General features: G+C 45.7%; 1 protein-coding gene across 2 annotated transcripts in view; it reads right to left on the minus strand.

Annotated features, from left to right (window-relative positions):
• Window positions 1-2,841: 2,841 nt before the first annotated feature.
• Window positions 2,842-21,133, minus strand: part of LOC135377693 (T-box transcription factor TBX20-like) — a 108,505-nt gene continuing 90,213 nt past the window's right edge. For both annotated transcript variants that reach the window (XM_064610291.1, XM_064610289.1), the window contains exons 3-6: window positions 7,875-8,148; window positions 4,770-4,934; window positions 4,434-4,510; window positions 2,842-3,678 (exon numbers count right to left, since the gene is read on the minus strand). In XM_064610291.1, coding sequence (XP_064466361.1) covers window positions 3,123-3,678; window positions 4,434-4,510; window positions 4,770-4,934; window positions 7,875-8,148 — 1,072 coding nt within the window. In that variant the 3' untranslated portion in view covers window positions 2,842-3,122. The remainder of the gene's footprint in view (window positions 3,679-4,433; window positions 4,511-4,769; window positions 4,935-7,874; window positions 8,149-21,133) is intronic.

A 21,133-nucleotide genomic window follows, 5' to 3' on the forward strand; every position in this document is an offset into this window, starting at 1 on the left:
CAGAGCTGGGTCAAAGTTTTGCCCCGGGAAGGGACAAAAACTGTTCCATTGGCAGAACCGGGTCAGACGTTAAATGTTTCATTGGCGGAGCAGGGGCAAAACGTTTGCTCGAAAGAGCAATAGTTCTTTTACCCACGGAGGCCCAAGTAAACCCGGGAAAGCATTGGGATCACGCGCTATTGCACAGCGCGCGCCTCGCACACTGAACGATTGTTAGCATTCCAAGAGGTAGCGTATAACGTTACTGTTAACGCGTTACATTTGAGTAATGAGTTATGGTAACGCATTACATTTTGGATACAAGTAATGAGTAACGTAACGTCATTGCATTTTTACCAAGTAACGCGTAGTGGCATTACGCATTACTCAGGATTCAGAGCCATTCCTTCACTGTATAAACTCCAAAGAATTGTGCCATGTAGAAGCTGTAAAAAAAAAAAAAAAAGAAACTGGATTTTTCTATTCGTCTTTAACAATAACAAGATAGTCACACTCGCACCCCGGAGAACACCAAGGAAGGATTATTCATCTGTAGGTTACAAGCTGTTGAGGTGTCACGTATAGTTTTTCCACCACTTTAATTTTTCTCTCTCTCTCTGGCACATTTGGGTCTGAGGTATGCGAAGGTAGCATAAAATAGCCTCTACGCCTGGAACAAGTGACAAAGTACCAGGTGACCGGCTGTTTTGGACTTTCACTGTATAAAAGATAAAAGGTCACCAACAAGAATACGAGAGACCTGCGCCGCCGTAGTCCCACATGGATCACGTGTCCGATGAGCAGGCCTCCGATGATGCCTTTTTCAAAGTGAAGAGGCGGCGTCTCATCTATTCTGACGAGTTCGAACGTTGGAAATACGAAGCATGGAATCCCTAGGTAGCTACCCCACAATCAGGAAGATGTCTGTATAACATAACACCGCTATTTCGTCATCTGCTTCAGCTGAACGTGTGGTGCTTATTATGTGGTACTTATGAGAAGTAATGTCATTAGTAACTCATTACTTACCACCAAAAAAGTAATGAGTAACGTAACGCGTTACCTTTTGAAAACGTAATGAGTAACGGTTGTGCATTACAAAATAAAAGTAATTTCCTCACCTCTGCCTGAGATTCCATTGACGAAGCAAACCCATGTGACCCCGCCGGGAGCATGCACTCAAACCCCACCAAGCGTGGGGCAAATTCTGCTCTCCCAATGGAATCCGCCATCAAATACAACGCTTTCCAACCAGAGGCCGATTTTACATCGGCGTTTTCAGAAAGTTATTTGGGGTTTAAAGCGCATCATAGGCCACCTACCGAAGAAGGATCACTGCTTCAACTTTCAAAAGGGCTCAGCAACAACAAATACATGATGACGTTGACATGGGGTGCAGTGCCAAACCCCATCGCGTATGAGAAATTAGAGGAGTGATGTGAGAACGAAGTTTGAGTTTGATTATAGAAAAAAAAACCCGGAAGAGAACGAATGAGAACGAAGTGAAATGGGTAAAGCAGTTCACAGAGCAATTGAAGAGTCCTGGGTGGCTGTGCATTGCAAAACAAAAGAAGAGGACGAAGAGAAGAGGAAGCTCAAAAGCTTCGTTGTGTATTTCGTGTAGCCCACGCTCAGGCTTGTCCCATCATGGATCACGTACAAAATATTTTCTCGGGTCTTCATGTATTGGTTCTCACCCCTGTGGCATTTCTGGCATGACATATTTGGTCGCACGTTCGTTTCCGTGGTATCAAGCTTATTCCCACCACACCAAGACAAGTACCACACTTACATCACGAAAAACCCGAGATAGGGACGGTAAGAAAAAACGCGCACGAAACAAGGTCGTCGCTATATATATAGTCTCGGGTTTTTCGTTATCGACCTTCGTCACCAGCTCGCTTGCTTTTTAACCATTCTTTCACCACTACTATCACTTCTTTTTCAACTATGCATGTAGTATAATTTTCGTTTCCCAAGAAGTTTCGGGTGTTGACGTAACCTGAACACCTATGTTTCGTTAACAGATATCAGTAAGGTGGTAAGCTATAGCTTACCACCTTACTGATATCTGTTAACGAAACATAGGTGTTCAGGTTTGGTAAGGTCACAGGTTGGTTCAGGTTGGTTCAGGTCACAGTAAGAATTTGCGCTTGCCATTTCCGTGGAAACTGTCGGCAAAACAAAATCCTAGCGAAATACCGGTAAGGAAGGATTTTCAAATGTCTTTTCATGCCTTCATAAAATACGTTCCGCTAAAATATTACGGAAACTCAATTGCGGTTGTAACAAATGATGGGAAAAAGCGCCCGAGAGCTCATCCGCTGAGGGCTACACATGAGCAGATGGAAGGAGCTACATATGACGACAATGGGTGTTTGAATTGTGACTCGTACCTATACTTGCGATGTTGTTTTGCATGGCTTGGAGACGCGAAATGAGGAACAGATACCGCGTTTACCGTCGATAATTCTGCATGTGGTATAACCTCTATGCATATCCATGGAATATGTCGGATGCTTCCATTTCCTTGCGAAGAAAGACACATTTATTGTTTACGCTTTAAAATTATTTATACAAACATTTTACAACTCCATCAATCCATGTACATATGGCATACAGTAAATTAATGCATATTTCAATAAATGCAAATAAATTACAGAAATAGCATGCCTTTTCACAGTTTTCGTACGATACGAAAGTAATATGTACAGTTGCACACTCACAAGCAACTAGCGTCATGTCGAACATGGAGTGGAATTTATCGTGAGGACCTAGGTGTTTCATACAGGGAAATAAATAAGTTTTCACATGGTCATCCAACAGAACTCAATGGCCTCTCTAGAAGTTCCATAGTGGATGATAGAAAGCTAAACGACTCTGAACAGATTTTCAAGTAGTGCGTCTGGTACTCTGGTATACCGCGAAGATTGAGTAACCTCTGCTAAGGACATGATGAACTGCATTCTGGCATGCCACTGCACTGGGTGTAAGCAGTGAGATTCCTTCTTGCGTTAGATATGTGGCCTGTCTTAGAGGGCTATTCGCTCATCACTCGTGGCTGAAAGACAATGTCCATAAATAAGCAAGACGACAGCCACCCTTAACATCCCTAACTCGCTGGAGTCCATAAATAGCATGTGTTAGGAGCGAAACCCTCCTGATGAAGTGGGCGGAGGATTGGGCGCGGCATCTGACGCTTCGGGTGTTGAAGATGGGGATGCTGTTGCCGATGGACTGTCCTTCTTAGGGTAGAAGTAAGGGGCATAGCGATACAAGCCAAGCGGATGCAGTGCGTCACCATGCGTTGCTGTGGCCGGTCGTAGCACAGGGTGGAAGAGACTGGCACTCGGCGCTGTGCTGTTCAGAAGAGCAGCCAGGTGTGGTGGAAGGGCACCTCCGGCTGCTGCTGCCGCCGCCCATTGTGACCACAAGTGCGGTGGGATCGTGCCAGCCGCTGGAGCAGCACGAACGCCCGCCAGCGAATACAGGGAACCTGGTTGGCCATACAGCTCCAGTCCAGGCGGCTTCCACAGCAAGGATGCCCTCGCAGCGACGGCTGCTGAAGGCCCTAGTCCGCTTAACAGACCCTTCTCGTGGAGGTATGCTGCCGTCTCTGGATCGCCACCATTTTCGAGAAACGTCCGCAAAGGTGACCGCGCGAAGGGATGGTCCGTGATCAGCGACTCCATAGTTTCCCTGAAAATACGAAGAGAAGGCATGTATTCAACATGCAACATTGATAACACACACATAGCAGTGCCCCGCACAGACTCCTGCAAACAAGCGTCGCAGCACCAGGGGGCATGTGTCTTTATGTTGTACATAACCCTGAAAGAGCCTAGCATGTCGCCTCGACAGGTCTGTCTTATCATGGAACCGATCTCTCCTCCGTTTTCCGTTTTGTCAGGGGCCCCAGGACAGTACTTAAACAGCTTGCAACTGAGCACGACGAAAAGAATCTAGGAGGACGGCACAACACAAATAATTACTCCCTTTTAGAACAGATGTTCGCTATAATTTATTTCACTTTGATAGACCAGCCAGCATTCTCTAAACTGGCGTCAACGCCGTGTTTCACACGATTGCCTTCGACCGTGTTATTCTGTGATTTATTTTACAGCCCCACTAGAGGCACCATAGCTTCAACCTTTCCTCAAAATAGTTTGCGTTTTATAGGTCCTCATGTATGTCTTCGGCAACTACACTTCAACGTTAAGCCGCGCCGGCTACGTTTAAAAAAATCTGTACGATATCTCCGCATCTCGAGTCGTTAAAGTCAACAGTCGCCTTGGAAGATACCGACATACCGTGTTCGAGGGCTACCTAAGTGACTGACTTGAAGGGAAAATGAAACGCCGTGCGTGAGATAAAGAGTACATTAACCGGGAAAATAACTGATACAGGCTTCACGAATAATTATGCGAAGTCAAGAACGGCATCGTCAATCTCACCTTTCGAGTTCAGTTAGCCTTGACGAATCCCGGAACCCTTTCGCAAAAGGGTTGCTGTCTATCTTTAGTTTTGTGATCTGTCAAGGATAATAGAAATAATAATGAGACAGATAGTGTAATTTGTGTTTTCTTCTTCTTTTCTTTTCAACACAACACATCAAACATGCATTGCATGCATGCATATTTTTCGAGGCTTTATAAATGTTCACCACACAAGAAGAACTCCGCCATGAAAGAACCATTACAATACTCAACAATATCTAGAGCACTTCTGCTTAACGTATGTCATCACCTACGTGCGTCTAGGCAGAATTCATCATGTCAAGTTGTACCTACTAGTTGATTCTGGTAGGCAGTGACCGCCGTGAAGACTGTCTCCGGGAAAACGTAAGTTCGAAACTGTTCCGATTCCAAATCGGTCACAGGTGCGTTGGGAGCGCTATGCCTCCTTTTCACCAGATGTATGCGAGGCTGATACTTGTGCATGGAGTTGAGTACAATCTGGTGGGAAAATGGGAACACAGTAAGAGTATTGTTAGAGTCGAAAACCCATTGATATCATATTTCGACACATTTCTTTTACTTTTTTTCTACATGTGTAACAACGACTGCGAGAACATCTCTTATCTTTCTATCTCGCATTCTGCCGACAGGTGCAATGAGGAGAGCACATTGAACAGCATGGGGGCTATGAAGTGACAAGCCACGAAACTTGGTACGTATTTGCAAGTGCTGTGCAGTATATTTGTACCAGGTGTTCATAAGTACGCAAACTGCTAATTAAGCACCACAATGCGCGCTCTATACAGCAGCTTGGTCGTGCTGCTGGCGTTGTACATTAAAAATTGGTAACAGGAGCTCAGTTTTAGTTACGCACATAACGTGCCAGGTATCTGTGAGATTCAGAAGCTAATCATGCCGGGTCTTCTTCTTTTTTTTTTTTTAACGGTTGTGCCTTGGCAGAGAACATTTGGTGACCGAGCCCTTTGAGAAATTGTCGCATGCCACGGTTTGTAAGTCTGTGTGTGAATATGAGAGCGCAGAGAATAAAATGTAAGAGAGGATGTGAATGTGTGTACCAAAGTGAATGTGTGTCTTTCTGACGAGGGGTGTGTTGATGAAAGCACGAAGTCGGCGTGGTGTAATGGCAGCATGACAGAGGTGAGGGTTCGATTCCCGCCACCGCGGCACTGGCTTACTTTTCGTTAAGGCGGAGATTTTTGCAAGTTGGTACATAACTACGTAAAAACAGCGCAGAGACGCGCTCTGTGTGTGCACTTGATTCTTCGTGTCTCGTCTCTGTACTTTTCGTCCACTGCCGTTCTTGGACAGTTGTGTTACGTCACCCTTCAAGTAATCGATCACGTACGATACACATACACACGGTGGATGAAATTTATTGCCTCATGAAGGTCATCCCGTTACCTTATCATGTTTGCGAGCTACTTTTCCTTCAAATTCGCATACGCGGTGGAGGGGGTCAAAAGTGATCCTGACTCTCCTTTTTAGGGCGAGAGCACCTTCGTTAACGCAGTCTGCCTTGGACCGTGTCTTGGAACGCGGCCTAGCGGTGGTGGAGTAGTATTACAGCAGTTTTGGTCCTCGAAAGAGGTTTCCCTAAAAACTTGTAAAATAATGTTTCTTTAAGTCTTCCATTTGCACACCGGAGGTAAAAACAATAAATCCATGTTGATCGTATGTGTACTGGGCGTTCGGGCAATTACGAAGACCACAACAGGCTCATCCATAAAGGACAACAGTCGTTACTGGCTTGTTTCTTTCCTTCTTTTTTTTAAGCGAGTGCTTCGGTGTTGGAACGTGGCAGCCCGAGCTGAGGTGCGTGCCACCAAAGTCGCCTTCAGTGTTTGTAGGGCAGCGTTTGGGCATTGTTCTCGCAGTTGCGTGGCGGACAGGCGACGTGCCGCGCGTGTCCCATGAATCGGCAGGAATTCGACTCCGACGAGCATCCATTTTCGTCAAAGTCGCTCCTCTTGACAGTTTGTTGTTCGCCGCTGCGTCGCTTGTATCATCTTCGGATATGTCACAGGAAGGAGGACTCTTGAGAATGCGCATGCTCCGTCACGTCTCCAAGTCATCTCGGTCGTCTTCTGCTCGTTCTGGCATGTCAGAGAGTCAGGCAGCTAGCGTTGCAATGACCCTCGGATAATAGGTTTCGTGGCAGGCGCTTATAAATATGCAAACTGGGAATTACACCCCACAACGCGTCCTCCGACGGAAAAGCTCGCGTGACAATCGCATTACAGCTGCGTCCTTTCTTTGGTCAACATATTTGAAATGCCAGCGCAATCAGGAACTAAGCTTTCGCGCAGACGCGTTCCGGAGGTATTAGCTGAAAATGGCCGACATATAAGAACCTTCCACGCTGGCTGATTCCATTTTCTGGCGCATTACCCGATCTAATCCCCAGTGCAATTGCAATGTTGATGCGTGGACTAAATGCTTTCTATAGGATTCAGTTCCCAGCAGGCAGCGAAGAACATCAGCACTATATAGTTGCGCTTCACCGAACACTTGTACTTTGCCAGGGGCTGTTAAAACAGCATCGTCAACAACAACAGATAAATCGTGACTATGACATGGGGTGATATACAACATTGCCAGTTAGAGAACACGAATGTGAAAACTGTATTTTGCTTCGCATTTTTCATTCTTCACAGAATAGCACTGTGTAATCGTAACATTTAAGTGACTGAAAAATATCGACTGTCTCTGTAAAAGCATTCCTTTTCCTAATAGCTTCCCTCTTTCCTCTGCCGAATTCAGACGCTACAAAAATTTCACACTTATACCCTGCTGATAATTGAGGCAACAGCACTGTCACATCTGGAGTTAGTGTGCTTGCTTAGTGACCCTGATGGCAGGTCTATAGAGAAGTATCGTGCACGGTTGCAGCTTAACACATTCTGGGAATCATAAAACAGGCACTTCTGTGTCAGCGTCGATATGTCTTTCGAACAGCACCTTACTTCCTGTGAAGACCATTGTAAAGAGTAACTGTCCTCTGTATTTATGATCGTATTATCGCAAAGACAAAATGTACCACTCGCAATCAGTAAATCACACCTGAGACCGTAAATCACGCCGCGTTCTCGATGAATTCCTCTTAACGACGTTAGATGCCTTGAGTTTGATCTGTGCACGTAAATACGAAACACGCTTCGTAGTTTTTGCACGTGAGTAGCTTAAGTCAAAGACGTGGTATGTTCACTCCTCTGTGTGAGACAGCCATTTAGTGAATAAGTGCTCGTTTTACTTTACTGTAGTGCCGGCGTTCGCGATACATCCAGATCCGTGTCAGATCGTGTGCGGTAGTGGGACATTTGGTGCATTACCTAAAATCTGTTCACGTTGCACACGTTGTGCACGTTAACAAATGAAGATCCCGACGAAGTATTGGCTATTCTGTTAAAGAGCACTTACGTGTCCTTGTTTGTCCATCTCGTTGTTGGTCAGTTTGACCTTCTCGAAGGAGACGACCTGTTTCCTCAGCTGGTCCCCAGTGAAAGGACAGTCCGGATGAGGATAGAGGCGGGCAGGGGAAGGTGGATCTGCCTTGCCAGCCACCAGCCATGAGGACCGGTGGTACGCGTACCGATACCGCTTGTTGTCCACGGGAACGATGTCCAGTAAGACAATGTACCTGGCGTCGGGTTGCACACCCGTAAATGAAACTCGCACGGTGGGAAACATTCGCCTGAAAAAAATAATGAAATGCTGTGAGAGGGATTTTATCGTCGCCATCCTCATCGTCATCACAATAAAGCTCTTCTATTTTAGGGCGATCGGCAGTAGTATTTTTTAAATGTTACTTGGGCAACTATTGCGCTTGTCCCATCCTACAGATGGCTATGCAAAAAGCATAATAATATCACAATAAAAGTAAACGAAATGAGCACCTGCTCTTCGTTTTTAGGGCGATGGCAGTATTATTTTGTAACGCAAGCATTGCGACTTGTCCCATCCTCCAGGTAGTAATACATCACAATAAAGCTTGTGTTTCGAACCCCAACCTCTTGGTGGAAGCGCCCCTTCCTCGAGGAGCAAGCCGAAACTTTGCAGCCACTGATATTCGAACGCAAACAACACCAATTGCAACAGCAATAATGGGCAGCTCAGGACAAGGAAAGTCATTTGCCTGTACACCTCACCGTACAGTAATGAATAGATAATGCCTTAACGTGTCGAAGACATGAGTACATTGATATGCTGTAATGAAGTGTTCTTTACCATGAAATATAGAGAAAGTGGTATGTCACGTTACGAAGCGGACGAGTCGGATACGGAACGCGGGTCCGGGAAACAGATGTACAGCAGTGCAGCATTAGTACAACTGTACATAATGATGTAATATTGTTAATATTGCTTTTCCCTCGAAAGTGCTCTGCTCTGTAGGATGGCAACTCCATCTTGAATGCAGCGACCTGGGCGACCGTATTTGTAACACAATTTTTCACTCAGAAGGCGACACGTACCCACGGATGGCGTCTTGTTGTTTTCTAGAAATGCACCGGTTAACTCTCACTGAGACCATATGGGCTGGATCTGCAGTTTGATAATTCTAGGAAACGAAGAAGCTGTCATACATGTCTTGAATCCAAATGCTTATATGTCTCGCCGCATATAAGGAGCATGCACCCAAATATTTCTCTTGTTCGAGAGTTTTAGTGTTCCTTTCTCAAATTAACTCTAAGAACCACTATCCAGTGACAGACTTACTGATTGCGTATAGGTACGCATTAGATTCGAGAGCACATAGTATACCGGTGGTGATAGCTGGTGCGATGTTGTTGGCCTTCGCGACAGCTAGATACACAAGAAAACAAAATAAATTAGATGCGGGCTACTAACCTACTAATAAAGAGGGCGTTTATTAAGGGTTGAACAACTTAAAACATGTTAGGGGGAAGTTTACAAAGATATCGACTTTCTTCTTATTTTTCTCATTCTCTTTTCTTTTTTCTCTCTCTCTCTCTTTAACGGTTCCAGTGCACCGTTTGACAAGCACGCAAAAACTGTTACAGAAAAGATACCAGAAGTTCCTATATGGCATGTGCGTTCCGCACCTGGGAATGCGAGATTGGAGATAAACGGCTCAGGAGCGGTATTCAAACTACCGGCAGACATGTTACTCTGTAGGTGTTCCTGTTTGACGGTGTGATGCTTATCAAAGGTCGCTGTTTCCCTGGCAGATGACACTCCTGAGCTACTAGACGTTTCTCCAGGGGAGCGTTTGCATGGCTATTCGATGCTATTTGAGTGTTAAAAAAGAGGTATTGAAATCGTCACCCGACTAATTGTGCTACTCCCGTAATGCTACTCCCTCACATTCACTAACACAGAAAAGAAGAAAAAAAAATACTACATGACTGCTCCACGTGGCTGCCCCAACAACCATACCCTCTCCCGCACTATAAATACGCCTCCCCGAACTGCATGTAACTGCATCCTATACAACCTATCTCATCCTACGCAACGCGCTAACGCAACAAACGACAAACAAACAATACGAAAAAAAAAAGGAACTAAACAGGAATTGCACATGAGCCTAATAGTTTGTCTCCATAGCACAACTCAAGGTGATGTTTACGTATGCCAAGAACACCGCGTCCCTCTTCTTTGGTTCCCAAACACCGAGCGCCTTTACTATATGTCGATGTTTGCATTGTCCAACAGGTCGAGAGCAGATTTCAGTCTAGCCCTTTTGGAGGCGTATCTTGTGCAATGCCATGAGGATGTGCTCCGTGTTCTCCACCACACACTGAACAGCTTGCAGAGCCAGCCCTCCCAGCTTTGGAGAAACCGTTCACCATACGGGACGTTCAAGGAAATCCGGTGTGGAAGTGTCTGCATATAGGTTGAGGTAAGCTGGACGCAACATCGAATTTAAGCTCCAGGTCGCTTTGATGTAGCAAGGATGAGCGACTGTCTCTTTGCAATCATAGCCTTCAGCGTACGTTCTCTGTCAGCGATTTTAACAGGCTATTCATGTTTGGCTTGGAACTATGTCACCTAGCCATTTCGTTCACGATAGATACGCTTCATCCGAAGCTTCGTTACACTTTATGCCTTTATGTCCAGGAATCCACTGAATTAATGTGCCACGGCCTACATATCTAGATTTCTTATATTCTATGAGGATTTCCGTACTCATTGGCGCCATACAGCCACTTCCCGAGAACGATCTTATGGCTTGGCGACTGGCCTTTGAATAGCAGTATGTGACCCATTGCGCAGGCCTGTGGGCTGTGGTAACTGGTGTGTGGCCGTACAGCATTGCCAGCTGTAGGGGTTACCAATTCCGCTGTCGTCGTTGATGTTCTGTGGGACAGCCGTGTCATTCCTTCTCTGATGTGCTGTTGTACAACAAATGTAGACGCAGACCCAGACGCTCTCATCGACCCAGCCGTTAAAATTTATGTCCTATTATGGTGGCTCTCCATCACAGATAGGAAGTACTGTTGCTGTACGGCAAGATGGGAACTGCCTTTCGATGGTATACACACCATGCGCTGTCATACAAATGCGTTAGTGTCCACGAGGGATGCAGGGCCGTTGACGCCTGTGTTTTTCAGTAGAGCTTGGTGGCAAGGAGCGATCGCTTTGAAGAATTGAAACTTTCAATGTGTCACCTTATACGTGCAAGATGGTTGCTTGTGATGCCTCGTGCATAGACGCGTAGTGCGCTTTCTGTGCGCTGTGCTTTTTCTTGCGTCCCCAGTACATGTAAAGGACTCTCTGGTCTCTGCTGTAGCTCATTGGAAGTGGCACAGGGTATACCGGGTATACCGGGAATTTTTGCTAGGGCTCTTCGCAGCGTCGCCTCAGGCGTGTCGCCTATCACATGCTGTAGGCGCAAGCTTTTGCAAATAATAATGTGGGATTACCATGTTTTTTAAATACAAGCCCGTTGCCGATTAAAATAGATGCGTGCCGGGACCGTGTCCCACTGCTTCTCTGTTCGAAGTACAAAAAAGCCCAAGTTACACGGCTGAATTAAACGACAGATTAAATTCAAAAATAATTTGAAAATGGGCTGTTCATTCGTGTACCATGGTGTCCTGTATACTGAAGGCGGCTGCAACATGTCCTCTTCCACGTTTGGACGTTCAATGCGCAAGCCTGAAATTCAGGAACGAGCACAAAGAAAGAAGCTCAAGCACAGTGGCTTTTTTTGTTTTGCAATGTGTAGATAATAATAAAGATGTACCATGATATCACTTGCAACACAAGCTTTCAGCTTTGTAACGTCAATATGAAAGGTAAAAAGGTAAGTAAGTCCTTTAAGAGAAAGTTCTCGATCCCATATTTTAAGTCTTCCTGTTCTTTATGTTTTTTTCTGTCTTTGGTTTACAGCGTGCACTCCTCTTTAACAAAAAAATGTTATTTGTTGCTATGCTGATGTCTCTATTCATGGGCCGCAAGAAATGACGACAGCCTATTTCAACCACAACAAAACATACATTGTGTAACGGAAAAAGAACATAAAAATAATTTATGACGTTTTATACGCTATTCTAGAAGTTAAGAGATATAGAGCGTACACGATGGCGTGCAAAGCGCGATAGGCAAACGCAACAGCGTTCGTTAAGCTGGTCAGCAAAACATGCATCAAATAACGGGGCATCCCGACATACACGTATCTCTATATTATCTGAGCGGTGAGGTTCCGTCTCCGCCGCTTCCTGTGCCGTAGTAAGTTTTTTAGTCGCGGGGGTGGAATGCTTTTTTCGTGTTCACGTGAGCTCCCGGGTGGTCCACCAAGGGTGCTAGGCGGTGCCTACTTTCGGAACCTAATCCTCCCTCTCTCCCGTCACTGTTGCTTCGTTTTTCATCGTTCTTAACCGCGCCCGTTACGGAGTATCGCTGTTCCTGCAAACATCCTATTTTCCGCCGCTGGCATGCAGGGAACACGGATACATTCTTTGATTGCCTCCGTAAGCGTCCCATGCTGAACCTGATATCGAAACGCGATGCATGTAGTGTATTCAGATGTGTCGTCTTCGCGAAGGCATATAACATTACTTGATAATTTGCACCTGTAACACAAACTTTCTACAAGATCCTATTTATTGCAAAGCGAGATGCTGTTACGCAAGAGGCCGTAAATGCATAGCTATAAGCTTGACAGGACAAGCTGCTTGACAACTTGACAAGTCGCTGTGCATAGTTGTCTAAAAGTGATCTAAAACCATAAAGCACTTTGTCAGCAATAAGAAAAGGAAAAACGCAGCAGATCAGAGAATAGCGCCCACGCCCATGCCAGGTACCAACTGCGACAAGCTAACCTCCATATGGCATTCCTCTACTCATTGTTGAACGGCGGCAGCATAGAAAAGATTACCTGCAAGGGTACAAAAAGTAAAAGAATGTGTTCCTGGCGTGAAATTGTAAAGCGTGTATATGCCCGGCACCTACACTCCACATCGATCAGCACAAGTGCACCTGGCTCCCCGACATAAGTCACCTAAACGGTCTTGTTCAATAGTATAGCAAGTTATCCAAGAAATAGCAACTGTTAATCTGATATTTGTTTATTGACAGCACTATTTCCATCTTGCAATATACGATTAAACAATATAGAAGGGGGCGTTCTTTGGTTGAAAACGGCTATAGTGTCGGCTGATGTCACGATTTTCCTTGGTTTTGTTACTCATTCTTTTGTATGATTTGTGGGCTGCTGTCTGTGCCGTGTATACCTAGACGGACACCGCCTGTATGACATCAAGATGTCACGTCTGGAAGAGGGACGTCGACATGATGTCGCAGTAGGCGCTTGAGGCGCTATCAGTTGAATGGCGTTGACTGACTCGCAGCACAGCCAACAAATACGAGCACAAATGGCAGTTACGTGTTAGGTAGCCTTATTTTATGACATCATGGCACGTGGATACAATGATTTTGCTAGGTCGAGGTTATACGCGTATTATTATAAATGCGTAAAATTCTCGCAATTTCTGATTTTCAATATAGAGGAATATGTAATACAGCTCACTTGACTTTACTGCCCTCGTTCGAAAAAGATGCTCTCGTTTCGTTAGCAAAGTAGTCAATGGAAATAATTTCTAACATGAAGTGGTATCCTATACCCTACGATGGAAGAAACGCCAACCACTTTTTTAGAACGAACTATGCCTTCCTAAATAGCGACGGTAACTAAATTAAAAACATTCCAAGAGTATTGTTGCAGGTTAACATCAAACAACAATGGCGAAACAGTAGGACAAAATGATATTGCATTCCCTGCACACTTTGCTCTGTCATTGAACTTGCATTTACGCTGAACATGGGAAATGATGTAACCTTCTACATATACTTTTAAATGCTACACCACGCGTAACATTACTACGAGTAGCCAAAGAAAAAGTACTACATTAAGCCCTATTTTGAGAAAGTAAATCCATACAGAAACCAACGAGGACGAAAGATGTTTGTAATCCACAGAGAACCTCTTTCTGGACATGATGCATGCGTGAAGTTACAACTCCGTGGAAAGCGCGTCTAATGCAGTGTGGACTGAGGATACAATCCAAGCTGATGAAGTCCAGCTCTTCGTCTCGCGGCAGTGACAGGAGGCTGACTGAAAGAAGCGCTGATTAAATAAACAGCAGGTTCTAAAAGTGCTGGCGAGTCGACCCGCTCTCGAAATGTGGTCGTCCGGTGTTCATCTTGCACATCACTGTGTCACTAGCCGTGCTCATTCTCACCGTAATTTGCTGGGACAGGCAGTCACGCACCCGCTTATTAATGCAACTGAGGACGGGGTTCGTAAAGCGGCTAGATGTATGTATTTAAGTAGCTCTATTAAAGGACCTTCCACGTTATTCTCACACATTTTTCGTCGTCTGTAAGTCTAATTAGTATTTGCAGTATTGCACTCAGCAAATTCAAAATGACATTAGGATTTTGTCGTGAGTCTTCGCTGTTGGAATACTGTGCGCGAAGCAGCGAAGACGTGCGGCTAACCTATTTTTGCGACGCAATTTGTGAAACACATCCCCTAAGCTTCCGTCACCGTGCTTCTTGTTTTGATTTTCTTGGGCTGCCTGTCAAAATGCTCGAGAGAGTGAGGCGATGACGTTCGTCAAGTCATACACGGTCTCCAAAAGCCGCCTGTTCGGGTCTCAAATCTCGACAGCACAATATCGACAGCGTGTAACGAACCCACTTCCTTCATTTTCCACACGATATACTACGGTCCCCTGTTACAGACATTCGCACCCTGGTGTAAATCAGCCACGTTTTTCTACGCCCCAGCTAGGAAGGGAACCACCATTCGACTATCATATTACACGCAGGTTACGAGACAAATCCTTCTCCCCATTCTCGAATCAGCAGGACCATCACAATGACAGCCTATTCTCATTTGCAAACGTTTCTACTGTTCAGCTGGGCGTGAGTGCAATCGTCAACTGTTACGCCCCTGTGGCACATTCCATCCAGCAAAGAATCCCACAATAGGAGCTTAATGAACACAGGCCGTTTTGAAGGCGCCGAGCGCATTCAGCGCCGGTTGACATTGTGGACGTTCACACCTCCTCGCGTGCATTGTTGGCGGTTTGACAGAAGTAGCCTGCTTTGTTGGCGACTTTGTTGTGTTGGTCGGATGTTAGGGGACGACAAGCGTACAAGTGGGACGACTGATGAGGCTCATGAAACGCCCCTCATATTCACAATGTACCGCTTAGGTGCGAAACAGATGCGCTATGCCTCGTCTTGAATATAAGCTCTATGGAGTCCCAGGTCGTGCGCCGTGGAGCTTCTGTCGGACAACGCTTTGGGTCTGCGGAAATTATGAAGCCAACAATATGTATACTTTGTGAAATACATGCGTAGTAAAGACGTAAAATTGCCTCGTTTTGTTCGTAGCTCATCGGTGTATGCTTTAGACGTTCATGGCATAGTTGTGTACGCTCCTGGAGCCACTCAACACTTCATGCTTATGGTCGTTTTTAATAATAATACGTAACTGGGGGTTGACTTCGCGAGACAACTGAGATCATGAGCGACGCCACAGCGGTCGGTCTGTGGATTGCTTTTGCCCACCTGAGGGTTCATTAACGTGCGATGAAAGCTCACTAGACGGCACCCCGTATTTAACGTCCCTCGCGGAAGACGGTGTGTCTAAGCAACTTGTACCCTGCCACCAAGTTGTTGGCGTCCTCGGCCGGGTTCGAACCCGCGATCAGAAGGCGAACACGCTACCGACTGAGCCACCGAGGCCGGTTGCGTATGGTCGTGCAGTGGAATATGTATATTTTAAAATGAGGTAGCCAGTTAGCCAACTTTTTAAATTTAGTATTTCAAGAATTACGATGGCAAGTTCACAGCCCCAAAACAACTTTCGAAATATACATATCGATTTGTCGTGTGATACTTCAAAAGACCTTCACCCGCCTGGATTCTGTACACAGTCATGAAACTCGACGTGAGGTCTAGCACTCAATGACGCTGACGCGCTGTCCTGTCTCGGATTGCAAATGTTGTACCCGGCGCATATAATTTTATGACAATACGCCTACAGGGAGGCACGACCAAATACTGCACACTGCAGTCATGTGCCTCGACCATTGCGCTAATGTGAACCAGCATGTACGAACTTGAATTTCGTTCTTATCGAGGACACATATTGATGTTCGAGTACGACGAAATGTTGAAACGCTTAACCGCCCAAGTATATGATACGTGCTCTACAAACAGGAATGCACAAATATACCGAACATCTAAAAATGTGGGAAGGGAGTTGCCTCAGGACAGAAGCCGCCGATATTTCGAACAGAGACTGTTCTTCTTCTGGGCCCAGAAGAAGAACAGTCTCTGTTCGAAATATCGGCGGCTTCTGTCCTGAGGCAACTCCCTTCCTACATTCTACCGGTTCGCTGGATTTCTACCCATCTATCTAAAAATGTGGACACTTGAGTACTGTGACTTAATGGGGGACACCAATTAACAGAAATGAGCCAGTGCTGTCATTAAGAGAAGTCATATTATAATGATAATTGGGAGTAGATATGCACATAAGGCGAGTCCGCCTACACTTGTGTGGTTACATGCTGCACGTGCCGCGAGGTATAATACAGGGCTGCGGAAAATTTCAGTGACGTGGGCTGAACCCGCGATCGTGCGCTCAGCAAGCCAGCACGCTACTGACCAGTGCAATCTTTGTTCCCGCACGTGACACTGTGACGATGCTGCGGACTGTGTCTTTAAACAACTTTCTTCATCCTGCCAGTTACGTGCCTTTTGAGCGCGTTCAGCGTGTGCACAAACCGGCACAAAGATTTGCTTGGCACCGCGTGCAACCCATATGGCTGCACAACATTTAATAAATATTGCGAGCAGGAATACGAAAAAGGTTCGAGCAACTGGTGTCCCTCGTCTGATATCAGAGCGCGTAACAGCGTGAGGAGGCGGTCATCACACTTTGAGGAAATTTTCTCGTCATTAGCATTTAAAGTGGCAGCGTGACTCGTGCGTGCGATTTAATCAACGACCTAGGTTCCATAATTGCCTATTGTCTGGTCCCAGTGCTGCAGTTGTCGCCACATTGTTCGTCATCATTCCCAGTACCAGTAAACGCAGAGAAGCTACGTTGCATAATTATAATTTCCTGTTGCGCGTCGTGATAGATGGCGTCCAGGCAACGCGAACAGGTGGCGGACCCGTGTCCAAATAAATGGCTTTACACACAGGAAGGTGTGAAACTACCAGCGGCACTTTTGGATGTCTCACTCTTGATAGTCGCGAAACGCGTTGAAGCTCATTAACACCGACCTTCTTGCGATGCTAATTATGATCTCTCTTATAATCAAGGTTTCCCATGCGAGCAATAAAACGGAGCCCATACTGCGTTCGGCTCCTCCGCACATCAGCCGTATACGTGCGCAAGGTCTTAATCTTGCAGCAGGGCTCTCAACTTATGGAATAGCTTTGTAGTCATGAAATCGGAAAGAAAGCAAGTAGACACGGAAAAGGGGGCTTCAGTTTAAGGGGCTAATAACTGTACGCAGCGATTCTGAGGTTGCTGTCTTCTCTGAGGTAATAAATCAATCGTCGAAAGCATAACAGGCAGAACGAGAGGAAACTATTAATGTCTTACTTTCTATTACTGGTTCCTGCTGTAGTAAAGGGTTGCTGATGGTTGAGCTCAACCCTTTCGGTGCACGCTCATCTTAGGAGGTTTACTTGACGCGTCTTGATTATACTGCGTCCGACGTGTACTGCACCTCTCGTCCCAATTGACGCCATTTAGTGACCTACGGAATTATTATCTCACGTTCATAAAAACTGCCATTAGAGTTATGACGTGGCATCACGAGGTGAATACGGAATAAGGTGGAATTTTCCTCCATCGTTACGTTTTGGAGCACGTCCTCAGGGATCGCGTGACTCGGATTTCTTCCACCAGGTGGGCATCCAAAGAAACCCGTTTCTCGCGGCAACAGTCGAGCTGTGAATACGCGAACGAGAAAAAAAGAAAGCAAAAAAATTCGACGGAGAAAACGGTTTACTTCTTCTCTTGAGATGTGCGAGTATTTTATGTCGCTCCTGAGAAGACAATGCATGTATGGGTTCCATCCCTCCCAGGTGCGAGACGTGCTGAGACCGCCAGCCGTGTGAGGCGCCTTCACGGGGATGCCCCTAAATATGACTGCACGCATATAGGACAGCGATAACGCGATAAAAATGCTGGCCCCACGAAAGGCGCTTATATTGCGCTTGTCCCTCCTTGTCTTCATGATATCGACAGGAAAGTTAACGATGCACACCTGCTGAAAGAAACCATTTACGCGCTATACACATTTATGGAACATTTGAGTCGCAGAGATGGCTCTCGCGGACTGCTGCTGCTTAATTCATATCTGGTCTCGCGTTGCTATTTACCTTTACCTATAATATACGTTCGTCTTGTTGATGTATGCATTTATATTGTCTTCGAAGTGTTCGGCGCTCACGTATGAAGGAGACTTCCTTTCTGTTCTTGTTCAGTTTTGGGTGACGGTAGAAGATTGTGCGATTTAGTTCAGTCCTCTTTCAAGATGAATGGCGTATACGTACGCGGCGAGGAGTGACCAACTTGTGTGACCTCTTCTCACCAACATATACGGGCAGGTGTCCGTTGAAACTGAACAGAGTACGTATGCAGCTCCTGTCGTGGTATCATCGTATCGTGCGGGAAAAGGAAAGCACCTGGCAGGAAAGGCATCATCTAGCCGAGTCAATTAAGACTGTCACATTTCCCTCGTTAATGTTGTTGATATACTAGCGCCTTCCACCCATCCTACACGTTTGCTTTTCTAATGATATGTTTGATATGACCGGTAGATTATTCCCTGCTAGGAATAGCAAACGGGTGAACTGCAAACAGGCAATGTTGCGTGTACACCAATGCAGTGGGGGTAATGTTGGAGAACACCTGTCTTGCCATGGATGCTGTTCTTAGCAGAGTATCAAAAGGTTGAAGAGTAACCTATGCAAATATTACGCGAGGTTAATGAAGCATGACGGGACGAAAACAAGCATTGCAGATTCCGCTCACACACACGTGCAGATTGTTTTTTTTTTTTTTTCTCTTGAGCGAAACAACTGTTCATGTAATGGGGTATTGTGCCCTACACTTCAGCAGCGATACACCCCATTCCATCATCATCACGTACTTTAATTGTCGTTCATTTCCGGTTGAGTATCACAACTGATTGATCTCTGTATACACGATATTATCTCAGAAAAGCGTATTAGAATACGTATAAGAACGTTTTTCACCACTAAGTTCCACTACTTTACTACCTGCTGCTCTCCACTTCCTGTCCTCGACCGAATGTAATACGGTTGAAAAGCGAAAGTCCAAGAAGCACGAAGAAACTCGGCCACCCTGAGCGGTGGCAGCGCTGTTGCTGAGGTGGTCGCCACCATCGCTCCCGCAGTGCGGGAAGCCTGACCTCTGGCAACATCACTGACATCTAACACATCGCTGGGAGCCGCTGCGGGTGGGAGCCGGGAAAGGAAAAAAAAAAAAAAGAGAGAGAGAAAGACGGATCCAAAGCGGTGATTTTGTTACAAAATCTGAGAAAGAAGCCGCGATTTTCTGCTCGCACTGTTGCTTTTGATTTCGGTACGTGTATTGCAGTAAATGTCGCGTGATGGTGGAAATAACTCTGATCACTGACTGCTTGATGAGCTCTGTACAACTCACTGAGAGATTACATCGGTGACACGTTGTAAGCGTCGCGAAACGGGGACACATTGGCACAGAGCGGTATATCAGGTTTTGGCAGCGTGTAAATCATAGCCTCGAGTGTACTTAATTAGCATTCATTTATTTTGCTCACCGACTATAAAGTTATACTAGAAAATTTGCAAGAGGCGGAAAACGAACCGAAAGAAAGTATTTACGAACCGTTTATGACCGTTTAAATAACTCTGAAGTGGTTCACATTTTTGTTATAGTTTTGTTACAATAAATGAGGCACCGTTAAATTGAACTGCACAAGCATATCAGCTCGAATTAATAGTATTTCGTTATGGGGACGAGCGGATCCAAGTAACGCGATGCATCTTTAATAAAAATAAAATTCGTCGTATGGAACTTCGGCCAATATAAAACGGGGAGAAGGTATGTTGCCTATGGTTCTCAATACGAAATCCTTATAGGCGACATGACTCGCCTTGGTCGACGGTAATTTCTTTACGGTAAAAAGAGACACGCACATGTTGGGCGCAATATATCGTGGGGCCCTGCCTTGTGAGGTCATTTTCTCGTGTCCGTTTGTCAGCAGCCACCGTTCCTTTTCCTGCTGTATGTCCCAGCAAGATGTTCGATCGCTGTCATCTGGGGCTATAAAGTGTTCATCAAAGTAATCGTACTTGACCCCTAGGTTCTAGCAGGTAGAAACACGCCACGCTGGGACCGGTTCTTTTACCTAAGCTCTGTTTCTCAACACGAGAGGCAGAGCCGACGTTTTCGTGCCCGTATTTTTATTGGTCCACGAGATAAATCAGAGACTGTGGATAACTCGCGGAATGTAGCGGGTCCACATGGGGCCGCACATACCTTATCAGCGAAGATGTTTTTCGGCTTTTTTTTTCCTACTATGGACCAAGCGCGATACAGCCATAAACTAGCACAATGTTTATGGCAATGTTCTACGCCTATAAAAGCGTCCACTGCTTTGTTTGAGCAATGTAACGCTCAGCGTAGCCTGCTCGGACAACTGGAGTATATACGTCCCACCAAATACGCCTTCGAAGTAATCCTTTGTGCCTATGAAATTCGGCCCAAGTCGAATTCTTTTCTAGCCACACTAAGTATGTACTGCGTTCAGCAGTTACATTTGGAGGACAAAACGAAATCGATACTGTGTGAATTGGACTGGATGTTTGGTGACCCGCAGGATAAACGAGAAAGAGCTATCGATTTAAACGATACCATTAATCAAACCTGCGGAGTAATCTGACGCGCTACTATACCTGAGCGCTGTTGCAAGCCACCTTATAGTTGCTAGTCCTTCCCACCGCCAGACAGGTGGTTCAACAGTGAATGGTGGCAATTTGCTGCTGATGTGAGGCGATGCTCCCCAGACGAGGCGTATGCAAAACAAACGATCCTGCAAACGCCGCTCGCACAATGCGGGTAATTATGATTAAATCACCAGCCACAGAGCGCTAGCTCATAAACGGGACAA

The sequence above is a fragment of the Ornithodoros turicata genome, chromosome 1 (assembly GCF_037126465.1).
Source record: "Ornithodoros turicata isolate Travis chromosome 1, ASM3712646v1, whole genome shotgun sequence".
NCBI lineage: Eukaryota > Metazoa > Arthropoda > Arachnida > Ixodida > Argasidae > Ornithodoros > Ornithodoros turicata.